Source organism: Tamandua tetradactyla, chromosome 14, assembly GCF_023851605.1.
Source record: "Tamandua tetradactyla isolate mTamTet1 chromosome 14, mTamTet1.pri, whole genome shotgun sequence".
Lineage (NCBI taxonomy): Eukaryota > Metazoa > Chordata > Mammalia > Pilosa > Myrmecophagidae > Tamandua > Tamandua tetradactyla.
In genome coordinates, this window is record NC_135340.1 from 34871784 (window position 1) to 34887181 (window position 15398).

The 15398-nt window shown below is 38.6% G+C and overlaps 1 protein-coding gene and 1 pseudogene across 1 annotated transcript; both read left to right on the top strand.

Moving 5' to 3' along the window:
• Nucleotides 1-942, top strand: OR10G3 (olfactory receptor family 10 subfamily G member 3). Its single transcript, XM_077126530.1, has one exon. The coding sequence runs from the start codon at nucleotides 1-3 to the stop codon at nucleotides 940-942; it is 942 nt and encodes a 313-aa protein (XP_076982645.1).
• Nucleotides 943-2875: 1933 nt separating this feature from the next.
• LOC143655300 (fibrinogen silencer-binding protein pseudogene) lies at nucleotides 2876-10164 on the top strand (annotated as a pseudogene).
• The last annotated feature ends 5234 nt before the right edge of the window (nucleotides 10165-15398 follow it).

Below are 15398 nucleotides of genomic sequence, written 5' to 3' on the forward strand. Positions count from 1 at the left end.
ATGGAAAGAGTCAACAGCACACTGTTGACTGAGTTCATCCTAACAGGAATTCCCTACCCTCTCAGGCTAAGGACGTTTCTTTTTATGTTCTTTTTGCTAATCTACATCCTGACTCAGCTGGGGAACCTGCTTATTCTAATCACTGTCTGGGCTGACCCACAGCTCCATGCTCACCCCATGTACATTTTTCTTGGTGTTCTCTCCATCATTGACATGGGCATCTCATCCATCATCGTCCCTCGCCTCATGATGAACTTCATTTTCAGTATCAAGCCCATCCCATTTGCTGGTTGTGTGGCTCAACTATATTTCTATCATTTTCTGGGCAGCACCCAGTGCTTTCTCTACACCCTGATGGCCTATGACAGGTACCTAGCAATATGCCGGCCCCTGCACTACCCAGTGCTTATGACTCCTAAGTTGAGTACCTTGCTTGTGGCTGGAGCTTGGGCGGCAGGATCCATCCATGGGGCTATCCAGGCTGTCTTAACCTTCCGCTTGCCCTACTGTGGACCCAACCAGGTGGATTATTTCTTCTGTGATATCCCTGCAGTGTTGAGGCTGGCGTGTGCTGATACAACAGTCAACAAGCTGGTGACCTTTGTGGACATTGGGATGGTGGTTGCCAGTTGCTTCTTCCTGATCCTCCTCTCCTACATACAGATCATTCAAGCCATCCTGAGAATTCATACAGCTGATGGACGGCGCCGGGCCTTTTCAACTTGTGGAGCCCATGTAACTGTAGTCACCGTGTACTATGTGCCTTGTGCCTTCATCTACCTGAGGCCTGAAACCAACAGCCCTCTGGATGGGGCAGCTGCCTTATTCCCCACAGCCATCACTCCTTTCCTCAATCCTCTCATCTATACTTTGAGGAACCAAGAAGTGAAGCTGGCCCTGAAGAGAATGATAGTAGGCCCAGGGACTAAGAGTAAGATTTAAAAATCTGTCATCCACTGGGGAAACATTAATATTTAGAATTTGTGGTTATGTTTAGATAACAGTGAGGGGTTTTTTTCTTCTTTCTTTTTCATATCAATGCAACAAGATCAAGTTCAGTTTAAGGTAAAATACCACTTTCCAGCAGCTCCTTAGTGTCCTTTCCAGAATAATGTTCTCAGCTTCTCCAAGAGTAGAGCATAAGACTAAAGCCACCCAGAAGATAGCAAAAGCTGGCACACTTAGACATACAAAGACTGGTGTACCAGAAACACCCACTGGGCTTTTCAGCATATGGGCTGACATTGGACAAGCCCTTATAAGATGTACTGTAGTTTTCTTGATAGGGAGATTCTTCAGTTCTCTTCTGGTTGGCTATGTACCTTAGGAGTGCTAGAATAGAAACTATTGATGCCCTACCATGTGCATTTTTAACAAGCCTGGCTTGGGGGACTTCCCAAAACCACCATAGGTGTGTAAGGAGGAAATAGAGTGTTTATTCTATCTCTATCTGCTGTGATAGTCAGGTTCATTTGTCTATCTATATTCTATCGGCTGTGATGGTCAGGTTTATGTGTCAACTTGGCCAGGTGGTGGTGCCCAGTTGTTTGACTGGGCAAGCGCTGGCCTTTCTATTGCTGTGAAGATATTTCATGGACTTAAATCATGACCACATTGGCTGCATCCACAGTGATACAGACAGGTGAGTGTCTTCTGCAATGAGTGATGCTTAATCTACTGGAAGACTTTTAAGGAGGATTCAGAAGAGATGATTACTCTTTCTGCTTCAGCCAGCCCATCTCTCCTGAGAGTTCACTGAGGACCTTCATTGGAGCTGCCAGCTCATGGCCAGATCTTGAACTCTTACATCCCCTCAGTTGTGTAAGACATTGTTATAAATCTCATATTTACAAATATCTCCCACTGATTCCATTTCTCTAGAGAACCCTAGCTAGTACACATGCTAAAGAAATAAACTTTCTCTTAAACTGGTGCTCTCATAAGCCAAACAAAATGAAACAATCCACAAGGAAGAATACAATAGTGTTTTGCATATGTCTCAATAACTAAATTCCCCCACACCAGAAAAAAGAAAGCTTAATATGAAATTTTCTATTAAAAAAAATATAGGTGGTGCATGCATACCTTGTAATATAATTCAGCTGTGAAAAGGAATGATGTTCTGATGCACACTGCAATGTGGATGAACCTTGAAGACATCATGTTGAATGAAACAGACCAGACAGAAAAGGAAAAATATTGTATCATCTCACTTATACAAAATAACTAGAATATACAAATTCAAAGAGACATAAAGTAGAATGCAGTTTACCAAGGAAGGGAATTAATGCATAATGGTGTAGGATTTCTGTTTGGAAAAAGTGGAAACTTTCAGAAACAGAAGGTGGTGAGGGTAGCACACCATCGTGATTACAATTAATCCCACTGAATGTTCTGGAAGTGGTTGAGATGGAAAAGTTTATGTGTATTTAGGTTTCCACACTTAAAAAAGAAAGAGCCTGTAAACATACAACTTTGCTAATAATTTTTTAAATAGAACAATAAAGAAAAAAACAAGCAACTAAAGAGGCAATTACAATTAAATGAAATCCATAATCCTATACTAGAACTAAATATGGAGGAGAAACAGAAGGCCCAAATGGACATTACTGTATTAGGACATATGAAAAAAAACTGGAATATAGGCTATAAAATTCATATCAATATTAAATTGTTTGAACTTGATATCGTACTTAGAGTGATTACATAAGTGAATATCTTTGTTCTCAGGAAATGTACAGGGAAGTATTAAGTATTCAAAGAGCATGAGGTATACAACTTACTCTCAAATGTTTAGAAAATAGGTAGAAAAATAAATAGATAGCCAGATAGATCAAATTAGATTGATAAATAGAAAGAATGATAATGTGGCAAAATGTTAAAGGTTAGTGAATCTGGTCACCTTTAGAAAATGCTTATAAGAAAACAGGGGCCTAGATTGTAAGCTTTCAGAGCAGACATGTTAAGACTGGAATGGTGGTTGTTGTTTCTTGATTTTGAGGGGCTGTTTTATATATAAAACCTGATATTTAGAGATAAGAATGAAGGTGAACAGGTTGAGGTTAAAGTAATTCAGAACATAGGGGTAAGGAAGATAGTGTCCATATTTTAGAACCACACATACACTTTAAGACCAATGAAGACAGGTTTATTTAATATGGAACTGACATTTTCTGTAGTGCATTATCTAATTCAACTGATCTGTATAGCTCATTTGAACAACTGAAACACAGGAAGTACAGAATAAGAAACAGGTCCTTTAGTTCTGTATAGATTATTGTAATGCCTGGATACATCCTAGAATATATTAAACAGATTATCAAAAAGTATTCTCAAAGTCCCCTGAAGGAGGGGAGAAAGAATATGGAACTATTAAACCTTACCATCAGAGAATCCCCTGATACTGTGTCAAACTTTAAGGATACCCAAATTAATAGGCCATGCCCTTGATCATGAGGCTTACTCTTGTGAAGCTTATGTAGGTAGTGGAGAAGCTTAGACTACCTAGAGCCATGCCTAATGGTTACTTCTGGAGGACTTCTGTTGTTGCTCAGTCTCTCTAAGCCCAACTCTACAAATGAAATCATTGCCTTCCCCTCTACATGGGACATGACAACCAGAGGTGAAAGTCTCCCTGGTAACGTGGGAGTTGACTCCCAGGGATGAATCCAGACCTGGCACTGTGGGATCAACAATTCCATCCTGACCAAAAGGAGGAAAAAAAGTGTAATTAGTAAAGTGTCAATGGCAGAGAGAATTCAAATAGAATCAAGAGGTTACTCTGAAGGTTACTCTTATGCAAGCTTCAGGTAGACCTTGCTACCTATCAAAACCTGCCAAACCCCAACCAGGACTATTCCAGCCAATCCTAAAGAATATAGGGCGATATATATGATTCCTCAAGGGTTTCAGGCACAAGAGTAACTTTCCAGAAACCTACAACCTCTAGATGTGTCCCTGGTCCTGGAACCTAGCCTAGCCTCTCCAGAACATCAGATAGTTCCATCTCCCTACCCCATATTAGTGAAGACCCTTCCAATATTAAAAATTTAGAATTGCCATAGCCCAAACAACCCTAAAGAGAGGTATGGAAAGATCAAAGGTAATGGTGGAGTTATACATAGAAGATAGGACTTAACAAATGAATATGAATGCTAAATCATTAAACTGATATCTCTTTTAGTATCCAGTATTTTAGAGCAGCTAGAAATAAAAACCTAAAATTGTGAAATGCAACATATGTCCAAGTCTGAATTATGTTCTACAACTTATTGTAGTGCTGTGCTTTGAAATTTATAGCATTTTTGTATATATGTTATTGTTCACAAAAAAAGAAGGAAAAAATGTTGATTGTGATGTTAAAAAAATATTTAAGCCCTCTAGCCTCCTACACTCTGGAGCAGCTAGAAGGAAAAATATGAGAGGATCATATGGTAGCCCATGACAAACTCTGGAATCTGTCCTCTAACCACGTGTTGAAGAGTGCTTTGAAAACTATTGTTTTTTATTTCTTTGCTTTGTAAATATGTTATAATATACAATTAAAAAGTTAAAAAATTATAAAAAATAAATAAACAAACAATAGGGGAGACAAAAAGTAAAATTTGGGTAGATTGAAATACTGTGGGTCACCTAAAATTGATCATGGTGAAGAATACACAACTATGTGATGACATTGTGAGCCACTGATTGTTTAACATGTTTGAACTGTATATGTATGGCTATTTCTCAAAAAAAAAATTTCTTTTAGAGTTAATGGATTAAACTCCCCAATCAAAAGACATAGGCTGGGTTCATTTCCCAGACCATGCACCGCTCCCCCCCACCCCCCCAAAAAAGACATAGGCTAACAAAATGATTGAAAAACAGAACCCATCTGTATGCTGTCTACAAGAAGCTCACTTAGCCCCAAGGACAAAAACAGGTTGAAAGTGAAAGGCTGGAAAAAGATATTTCATGCAAACAACAACCAGAAAATAGCAGGGGTAGCTATACTAATATAAGACAAATTAGACTTCAAATATAAAAAAAATTAAAAGAGACTAAGAAAGACACTACATATTAATAAAAGGGGCAATTTATCAAGAAGATATAGCAATTATAAATACTTATGCACCAAGCCAGAGTGATCCAAAATACATGAGGCACACACTAACAACACTGAAGGGAGAAGTAAACACCTCTACCATAGTAGTTGGAGACTTCAATACACGTCTCTCATTATTAGATGGAATATCTAGACAGAGGATTAATGAGGAAACAGAGATGTTGAATAGTATGATAAACGAACTAGATTTAATAGACATTTATAGAGCACTTATGCCCCACAACAACAGGATACACATTTTTCTCAAGGGCTAAATGGTTCATTCTCCAGGATAGACCACACATTGGGTCACAAAGCAATTCTCGATAAATCTAAGAACACTGAAATTATACCAATGTATTGGAGCATAATGGAATGAAGTTGGAAATCAATAATAGGCAGAAGGTCAGAAAATTTACAGATATATGGAGGCTGTTCTGGTTTGCTAGCTGCAGGAATGCAACACCAGAGATGGATTGGCTTTTAATAAAAGGGGATTTATTTTGTTAGTTCTTCAGACCAAAGGCAGCTAAGTTTCATCTGAGGTTCTTTCTTACGTGGTAAGGCTCAGGGTAATCTCTGTTGGCCTTCTCTCCAGGCCTCTGTGTTCCAACAACTTTCCCCAGGATGATCCTTTTCTGCATCTCCAAATGCCTGGGCTGAGCTGTGAGTGCTGAGATGAGGTATGCCAAGCTGCTTGGGGTGCACTACTTTGTGCTCTCTCATTTAAGCACCAGCCAATTAAGTCAAATGTCATTCATTGCACCAGGCAACCCTCCTAGCTGGCTGCAGATGTAAATCTCCAACAGATGCAGTTCATGTACCATTGGCTCATATCCACAGCAACAGAACTAGTTGCCTTCACCTGGTCAACTTGACAACTGAATCTAACTACCACAGAGGCTAAACAGCACACTTTTAAACATCCAGTGTGTCAAGGATGAAATTACAAGAGAAATCACTATTTATTTCGAGGCAAACGAAAAAGGAAACACAACATATCAAAACATATGGGATGCAGCAAAGGCAGTGCTGAAAGGGAAACTTATTGACCTCAATGTCTGTATTTCAAAAAGGAGAAAGAGCATAAATCAAGGAATTAACTGTTCATCTGGAGGAACTAGAGAAAGAATAGCAAATTAACCTCAAAGCAAACAGAAAAAAAAAAATAAAGATTATAGCAGAAAATGTTCTAAGAAATGATCATGATGATGAATATGCAACTATGTGGTGATATTGTGAATTACTGATTATATATGTAGAACAGAATGAGCATATATTAAGAATGTTTGTGTTTCTTTCTTGTAATTTTTTTAAGAATAAAAAATTTTTTAAAAATTACAGCAGAAATAAATGAAATTGAGGACATCAAAACAATAGAAAGAATCAATAAAACCAGGGGCTGGCTTTTTTGAGAAAATCAATAAAATAGATGGACCTCTAGCTAGGCTGACAAAAGAGAGAGAAAGGATACAACTACATGAATTCAGAAATGGAAGAGGGAACATAACTACTGACCCTGCAAAAATAAAGCAGAGAATGAGAGGACACTGTGGACAACACTATGTTAAAAAGCTAGACAGTGTAGACAAAATGGACAAATTTTCCTGATCCCTTTGGACAAGAGTTTAAGTATCTCAAGTGGCAGGTGGATTGAACAAGTTAGGTACTCTGTACTTTGTAAGCTTTACGCTAACTACAAACTCTGGGTTAATTTCCCTGTCCTCTCTTAGTAATAAGGTCCGTCTTTTGAATTGACCCAAATGATTTTCTTTGCATCTTCTGCTAGGCTGTGAAGGTAGATCCTCAAGTCAGAGCCACACCCCTGCCAGCCAGCATAGCTGCCACAACTGGACCACTGCCCGAGAAGCGATCCAGCAGCTTGCGGCACTTGGCCCCAAGTGTGAATCATCTCCACCACCTGACAATGAGACAAACCTACCCGCTGGTAATGGGTGGCTCTGGGATTTGGTTCACTAAAGAAGGATTTTCCTCAGTGTTTCTGCTCCATACACCTCTCCGGGAGCCTGTGACTCAGCCTCCTCCAAGGCGGAGCCTCTGGGGGAGAAGGAAGAAAAGGGACTGGAAGGACTCTGAGAACCCAAACACTTGGAGATAATCATGGTCAGTGCCTTTGAGAGTTTTATCAAAGCAGCACATGCTCACGGGTTCAGCAGCCCTCTGGGGCACTCCTGCCCCCATCACAACCACATATCTCACTCTGACCCTCTCTTACATTTCCCTTTTTCCACTTTTGAAATGAAAGTCTAAGGAGAAACAGGGGCCAGACCCCAGGAAAGTATTTAGCATCAGCTCTGCTCTAAGCAGGTGGGACAGGGCAGTTAGGAAGTGCAAATACTAAAGGTTACAAAGGGGACTGGTGGCAGGCCTGTCTCCCCTCCACCTCTACTATTCCTCTAACAGACACCCATAGGAGGGGACTGTGAGAGAGCAGAGGATGGAGACTAGGGCCTAAGGGAACAATGAGGTGGTCCAGGCTCTGAGGAGGAATTCAAATCAGCTAGGATTGTCAGAACCCCATATTAAGAATGGAGTGGAGCAGAACAGCAGATGCCGTTGATGAGAGGCTAGGGAGTCTTTGCATCCAAGAAAACTGGTTGTCTCCTCACACGGAGCACACTAATTAACTTCCAGTAGGCCCTGCTTTGGTAGTAACAGTTTGGGGATGAGACCTCTGAGATGAAATTATATTCAGTGTCCCTGGCCAAAGGGCAGTGACAGTTGCAAAAGTCAGAGATGCTCAGATATGTCTTAGATGCACCCTCACAGAAGCCATTTTTCTTAGGATCTGCATTGTAGATAAAGATGCTGTTCTTCATAGAGAACTCTGCCCTGACCAGGCCTCAAAACTGCATCATCGCATCACAGTAAAGTTGGTGCCCACCAGAGGCCTTTGTCTTGTGCTTGTTGACATGAAAACAGAATTCCCCAGAGAAGCCAGACTGATCTATTAGGAGAAGCAATGGAAGGGTCAATGTCAAAAGCATGTTTCTTCTCCTTAGAGAAAGGAGAAAGGTAGCAAAAAGAAAAACTCCCTTCTCCTCCAGAACAACAAATTTTCATGTACTCAAAGCCCACACACATAAGATTGCAAATTGTCTCCACTTGTCTCCAACTACAATCACTCCCATGAACCAATCCCAGAAAATAGTTCTAGTCCATCCTCCTTCTAACATCCATTTCCTTCTTTTCTCTCCCAACCCACTTTTACTTCCTCCCATCCCAGTGCCTTGGCCCAGCACATTCTTAATTACCCTCCTTAGCTCTAGACCTATTAAAGAAATTGGGGTAGAAGGAGCTATCACTGAGACAAGTAGCAACTTCTCACCCCCTTGTGGTCTTATATAAGAGAGAAAATCTCAAACCCAAGTGATCTTTGGTCCTTGCTAAGGCAGTAACACTAACTTAAATTTGTGGAGTTCTTTACAGTGATGCTTTTAAAACTTCAATGTGCATATGAATATCTGGGGATCTTATTAAAATTCAGGTTCTGTGTGATTGCAAAAACCTTGTGACTGACACACCCTTTATCTAGTGTATGGTAAGATGAGTAATAAAATAAAGAAGAAGATTCAAGAATAGGGGAGATAATGGATATGGGATGTTTGGGGGTTTCTCTTTATTTTTATTTCTTTTTTGGGTAATGAAAATGCTCTAAAATTGATTATGGTGATAAATGCACAACTATATGATGATACTGTGAGCAACTGACTGTATACTTTGGATTGATTATATAATGTATGAATATATCTCAATAAAATTGCATTTAAAAAAAAAAGAGCTGAACAATACTACCTAATTGTAATGTAATTATGTTAAAACACTGAATGAAGCTGCATCTGAGCTATAGTTTTTTTTTTGTATTTTTTCTTTTTTTTGTTTTTATATATTTTTTGTATTTTTTATTTTTATTTTTTTCTCTATATTATCATTTTATTTCTTTTTCTGTTGTCTTACTATTTCTTTTTCTAAATCAATGAAAATGTACTAAGAAATGATGATCATACATCTATGTGATGATATTAAGAATCACTGATTGCATATGTAGAATGGAATGATTTCTAAATGTTGTGTTAGTTAATTTTTTTTAATAAAAAAAAAGAGCTGAGCAGAACTGGAAGCTGCGTGGTGGTTTCAGAACTGCCTACTTAATTTGAAAAGAACAATGGTAGCAAATCTAGATCTTCCAATTTTACCTTATCTGTAAAGCTTGATTTGCTAAAGCTCGTGAAACCACATGTTAAAATTCTCAAAGAACATACTAATAAACATTCAGTAATAGTGGAAAAGAATACATGTTGGGATAGCATAGCAGTTAACTATAGTGCAACTGGAATAGACCGCCCTCCTCAAACAGCACAGGGCCTACACACCCTTTACAAAAGGCTCAAAGAATATGCCAAACAGGAGATATTGCAGCAAAAAGAGATGCAATCAGATTTTAAAAGCAATATTTCTGAGCCAACCAAGAAAGTTACGGAGATGATTCCCCTGATTTCCAGTTTTTGCCTAGTAAGAGACAGGAACAACATACAAAGTGCAAACCTGGTTGAGGAAGCACAGGCTGGTTCACTACAGGTAATGTTGGATCACCATCCTGTTGCTATCACAGTGGGGGTGAAGCAAGAAGAAGACATTAAACCACCTCCTCTACTGGTTTTAAATTCTCAAGCTAGTGATTCTTTAGAGCAAAGAGAAGAACATAAATAAGTGCATGTTATGGAAAGATCTTTACTGCCATCACTTTCCTCTGTTGATATGAGAATGACATTGTCTCCATCTTCTATTCCAAGAAGAAATGAATTTTTTCAGCATGAGAATGGAGAGGATTTTAGGTCTCTATTAGGGTGTGTTCCTTAGGTTCTGCAAATACTGAAAGAAGAGCATCAGATAATTGTAGAAAATTTTTTAAAATTGGATTTTATGTTCAGGAGAAGAGGGATGGATTGAAAAGAAGGCAATAGCTAGAGGAAGAGCTGTTAAGGGCAAAAACTGAAGTAGAGAAGCTGAAAGCAGTTGGATTATGGCATGACCTGCTAGAATATAATAGTCTCTAAAAATTTTTTATTTTTACAATTTGATCATTTTAATTTTGGCCAAAATTCTTTCATTTGGGAAAATCCTGAATGCCTACTCTTGAAAAACGTTGTTAACCTTTATTATGGAAAAACTTTCTTGATATGATTTTCTACTTATTTAATTTGCCTTTGAGATATTTATAAATTAATTAGTTGGCATGGTTACATTTTTCATTGTCTTCCCCACATTTCCTTTCTAAGAATCTTAATTGTTGACCTTATAAAAGGTATTTTGTTTTTTTCATTAAAATGTAATATACATTATACATATAGAGCCATATTCTTTTCAAGTTGAGTCTTCAACATTTTTTATTAGAGCTTTGAAAACTCATTAAAGGTTTTTAAGTCAATCAAATTTAAAATGTATTGCTAACTTAATTCCAAGAAGCCAGTCTTTATGATATTGATTAAAAAACACTTTTATGTTAGAGCAGTTGTAGGTTTATAGAAAAATCATGCAGAAAGTGTAGAGTTCCCAAATCCTCTTCCTGTACTCCACCCCCAGTTGTCCCTATTGTTAACATTTTGCATTAGTATGGTTACCTTTGTTATAATGATGAAATACATTACAATTGTATTACTGTAGTCCATATTTTACATTATAGTTCACTCTTTGTGTTGTACAGTTCTATTCTGATAACATAAATAAATAAACAACTAAAATAAGAAACAACTAAATAAATCTAAAACTAGTCACTATCAAGGATACAGTTCAGTGGTGTTTAATACATTAACAGTGACATTGATATTATACTTTCATCTTTTGAAAGGGTAAGTCTTAGGATGCTAAAGATGGAAGGTATTTGGAGAACCCTTTTTTCTCATCTCTTCAATTCAGAGGTAATGAAACTGAGCTCTACAGAAAGCAGAGCTGGGTATGGCACTCAGCTTTTATGGATGTGTGTAATTTTTTGTCCTACTAGTCTATAGAACTAAAACTCCTCTAAAATATTCTCTAGATTTAAAAACAAGAAACATTTAAGTAATTAAAATTGCTTTTAAAGATTGTTAGTTTTTGAAATCAGGAAAACTGTATAATTTTACCCCATTCTACCCTTCCTTTTTTTGCCTACCAAAATAAGACCAGATATTCTAATGAAGCTGTTATACAGGGCTGTACAATTTTAAAATATGTTTTAATGTATTATTCTAAAAATATTTCTTTCACAATGAAAATCAGAATGGACAAAATTAAAATTTTACTTAGAATGAAAATTGTGGGAAAGATATAGTGTGTATGTTTATAATTCATGGTACAATCTGGTCTGCTTTTTGTAAATATTGCTACTCTAATATTGGTGAAAATAAGTAAATAAAACCTCCCCGCTTAAAACACTTTTAAAATGCATTAAAAGATTAAAAAATTAACATGGAATTTAAATTTAAAATGAATTCAATGATGTGAAATAAACAAGAAATTCTAAACCGAAAAAAAATTCAGGTGCTGATTCAGTGGATCTGGGGTGGGACCTGAGATACTCATTTCTAATAATCTCTCAGGTGACAGTAATGCTGTTAATCAACAGGCCACACATTAAATAGCAAGGGTTTAGACTTTACAAACATTTCTCACATGTATAAGGCCACCCTGAACATGAGGTAAGGCAAGTACTATAGTAACCCCGTTTTTGTAACTGACTTACAGAAAGGTTAAATGACTTGCTGTTCTAGTTTGCTAGCTGCCAGAATGCAATATACCAGAAATGGAATGGCTTTTAAAAAGGGGAATTTAATAATTGCTATTTACAGTTCCAAGGCTGAGAATATGTTCCAATTAAAACAAGTCTATAGAAGTGTCCAATCAAAGGCATCCAGGGAAAGATACCTTGGTTCAAGAAGGCCAGTGATGTTCAGCATTTCTCTCTCAACTGGAAGGACACATGGTGAACATGGCAACACCTGAGAGCTTTCTCTCCAGGCCTCTGGCTTCATGAAGCTCCCTAGGAGGCATTTTCCTTCTTCATCTCCAAAGGTCTCTGGCTGGTGGACTCTGTGGTTCTCTTGTCCATCTGTCATGGTTCTGCAGGTCTCTCCTCATTCTCAAAAGGCTCTCTCCAAAATTTCTTCTCTTTTATAGGATTCCAATAAACTAATCAAGGCCCACATAGAATGGGTGGAGACATGTCTCCATCTAATCAAGTTTAATACCCACAATTGATTGAGTCACATCTCCATGGAGATAACCTAATCAAGTTTCCGACCTATAGTGCTGAATAGGGATTAGAAGAAACCATTGCTCCCATAAGATTGATTACGATTAAAACATGGCTTTTCTAGGGTGCATAAATCCTTTCAAACCAGCACACTTGCCCAAAGTCACACAACATAGTAGAACTGAACACAAATCTTAGAACCTCTGGTGCTGTATTAGTTTTCCAGGGCCACTATGAAATATACCACAAACTGGCTGGTTTAAACAACAGTAATTTATTGTCTCACAGTTTTAGATGCTAGAAGTCCAAAATCAAGCTGCCACCAGCCTATGTTTTCCCTCAGAATGTGTAGTATTCTCGTGATGGCTTACCAATGATCCTTGGTATTCCTTGACTTTTAGATGCATCTTTACTTCCATCACATGGTGATTTCTCTCTCCCTCTCTAGTTTCTCCTCTGGTATCTAATCAACTATGTTAACATTTCTTCTGTTTCTAAGGACTTCAGCCATATCCAAGTAAGGCCCATCCAGATTCAATTTGGCCTCTTCCAAATAGGATCTTTGATAGTCTTACTTACAAATTAGTTCATACCCACAGAACCAGGAGTTAGGATTTGAACATGTCTTTTGTGGGGAACATGATTGTATTAGTTAGGGTTCTCTAGAGAAACAAAATCAACAGGGAACACTTGCAAATATAAAATTTATAAAAGTGTCTTACGTGACCGCAGGAACGCAGAGTCCAAAATCCACAGGGCAGGCTGTGAAGCCGACGACTCTGATGGAGGGTCTGGATGAACTCCGCAGGAGAGGCTCACCAGCGGAAGCAGGAATGGGGCCTGTCTCTTCTGAGTCCTCCTTAAAAGGCTTCCTGTGATTAGATTTAGCATCACTAATTGCAGAAGACACTCCCCTTTGGTTGATTACAAATGGAATCAGCTGTGAGTGCAGCTGACGTGATCATGAACTAATCCTATGAAATGTCCTCATTGCAACAGACAGGCCAGTAGTTGCCCAATCAGATAAACTGCTACCACAACTTGGCCAAGTTGACACATGTCCCTAATCATGACAATGATTCAAGCCCAATGGATGCAAGGAAAAGTCTCTTCTCTGCTTCAACTTAGACTAATCCAACAGCTCTCTATAATCCTACAATATAAAGTCACTCCATTGGAAACTTGCTTCATATGTGTCCAGGAGAAAACCTTTGCCAGTCTCCACTTTTTCTCACACTCACTCTGCCTTATTTATAAAGGTTTCACTTAGCCCCATATCACTTCTATTACCAGTCTTATCCCCAGGGCCATAGAGACTACCTCCATCCCTCCTATGAAATACCTCACATACCCAGTCACAATCATGTACAGTCTCCTTTAGTGGACTCCAGGCAGAGGCTCCTGCAGAGGTAGGTCATGGAGACCCTATGGCTGGAGAGGTGTCTGAGCCTCTCTCCTCTCAAGATATAATATAGCACCCAGCTGTGGGGAGAGATGCTGAGTAAGTTGGATACTGCCCTAATTCTGTTGCTTCAAGGTGCTAAGATTGTCTGCCCTGATATGCAAATCAGACTTCATTCTATTCTCCATCTAATGAATCCAAACAGCAAGATCTTAATTTTCCTAGGGAAGACCATGAATAGAAGCAAAGTGAAGGCAGCCTGGACTCCTGGGCCTCCGAGACAACTTTGTCTCCACTCTCTGGCTGTTCTTTGCACAAGTTTCATAGGGAAGAGGTCACTGTTCCCTCTATAGAGAAGCTTGGCAGCTCAGAAGAACATGATATAACTCTTAAAAGCAGAAATCCCTCTGCCAATTTTGACCTAGCACAAGCAACAAGACACCCTCCACCCTACTCTGCTCTCCCTAAATCCTTAAACCACTTAAGCAGCCCAAAGTCTCTCTAAACAGAGGATCTAGCAATCAAAGGTTCAGGGTGGGGAATAATATTTATAGTTTCTCTGAGAGGAAGGGCAGCAAGAAAGAAGTGAGGAGGAGTTGAGGGACCCATGGTAAAAAAAAAAAAAAGTGCAAGGCTAAATGAAGCTAAATGTGAGAATGATAGAGGGAGAAGGGCTGGGGGCACAAATGAAATCAGAAAGAAAGAATAGATGATAAAGATTGAGAAGGTATAATCTAGGAATGCCTAGAGTGTATAATGATAGTGACTAAATGTACAAATTTAAAAAATGTTTTTGCATAAGGAAGAACAAAGGAATGTCATTACTGCAGGGTGCTGAAAATAGATGGTAATTAATAGTTTAAAATTTCAACTTGTGTGTGAGACTAAAGCAAAAAATGTTTATTTGGTACAAAATTTATATTTTGACTAGTGCATTTCCTAATAAGTTATATTATGTAGACAGCTTAATTGAACACCATAAGTATATGGAACCTTGAGTAGGACATGGGATTTTGTTGGTTTGTCCAGAGTGATGCCCCAATAAATCCCAGAGTGATTTGAACAGTGAATAAAAAAGTATTTGTAAAGTCCCCTTTGGGGAATGGTGAGAACGGGGAGAAATTCAACTTCCCCAAGTTGAATTCTTGGTTTTCTCACAAGCAGTGTGGATAACCAAAGCTATAGGCTGAGCCCCCAGTCTTAGGGTTTGTTCATATGAAACTTAACTCTACAAAGGATAGGTCAAGCCTACTTAAAATTAGGCCTAAGAGTCACCCCCAAGAGAACTCTTTTGTTGCTCAGATATGGCCTCTTTCTCTGGCCAAGACAACAAGCAAACTCACCACCCTCCCCCCGTCTATGTGGAACATGACTCCCAGGGATGTGGACCTTCCTGGCAACATGGGACAGAAATCCTAGAATTAGCTGAGACTCAGCATCCAGGGATTGAGGAAAACCCTAGAATGAGCTGAGACTCAGCATCAAGGGATTGAGAAAACCTTCTCAACCAAAAGGGGGAAGAGTGAAATGAGACAAAGTGTCAATGGCTTAGGGATTCCAAACAGAGTTGAGAAGTTATCCTGGAGGTTATTCTTATGCATTAAACAGATATCACCTTGTTATTCAAGATGTATTGGAGAGACTGGAGGGAACTAACT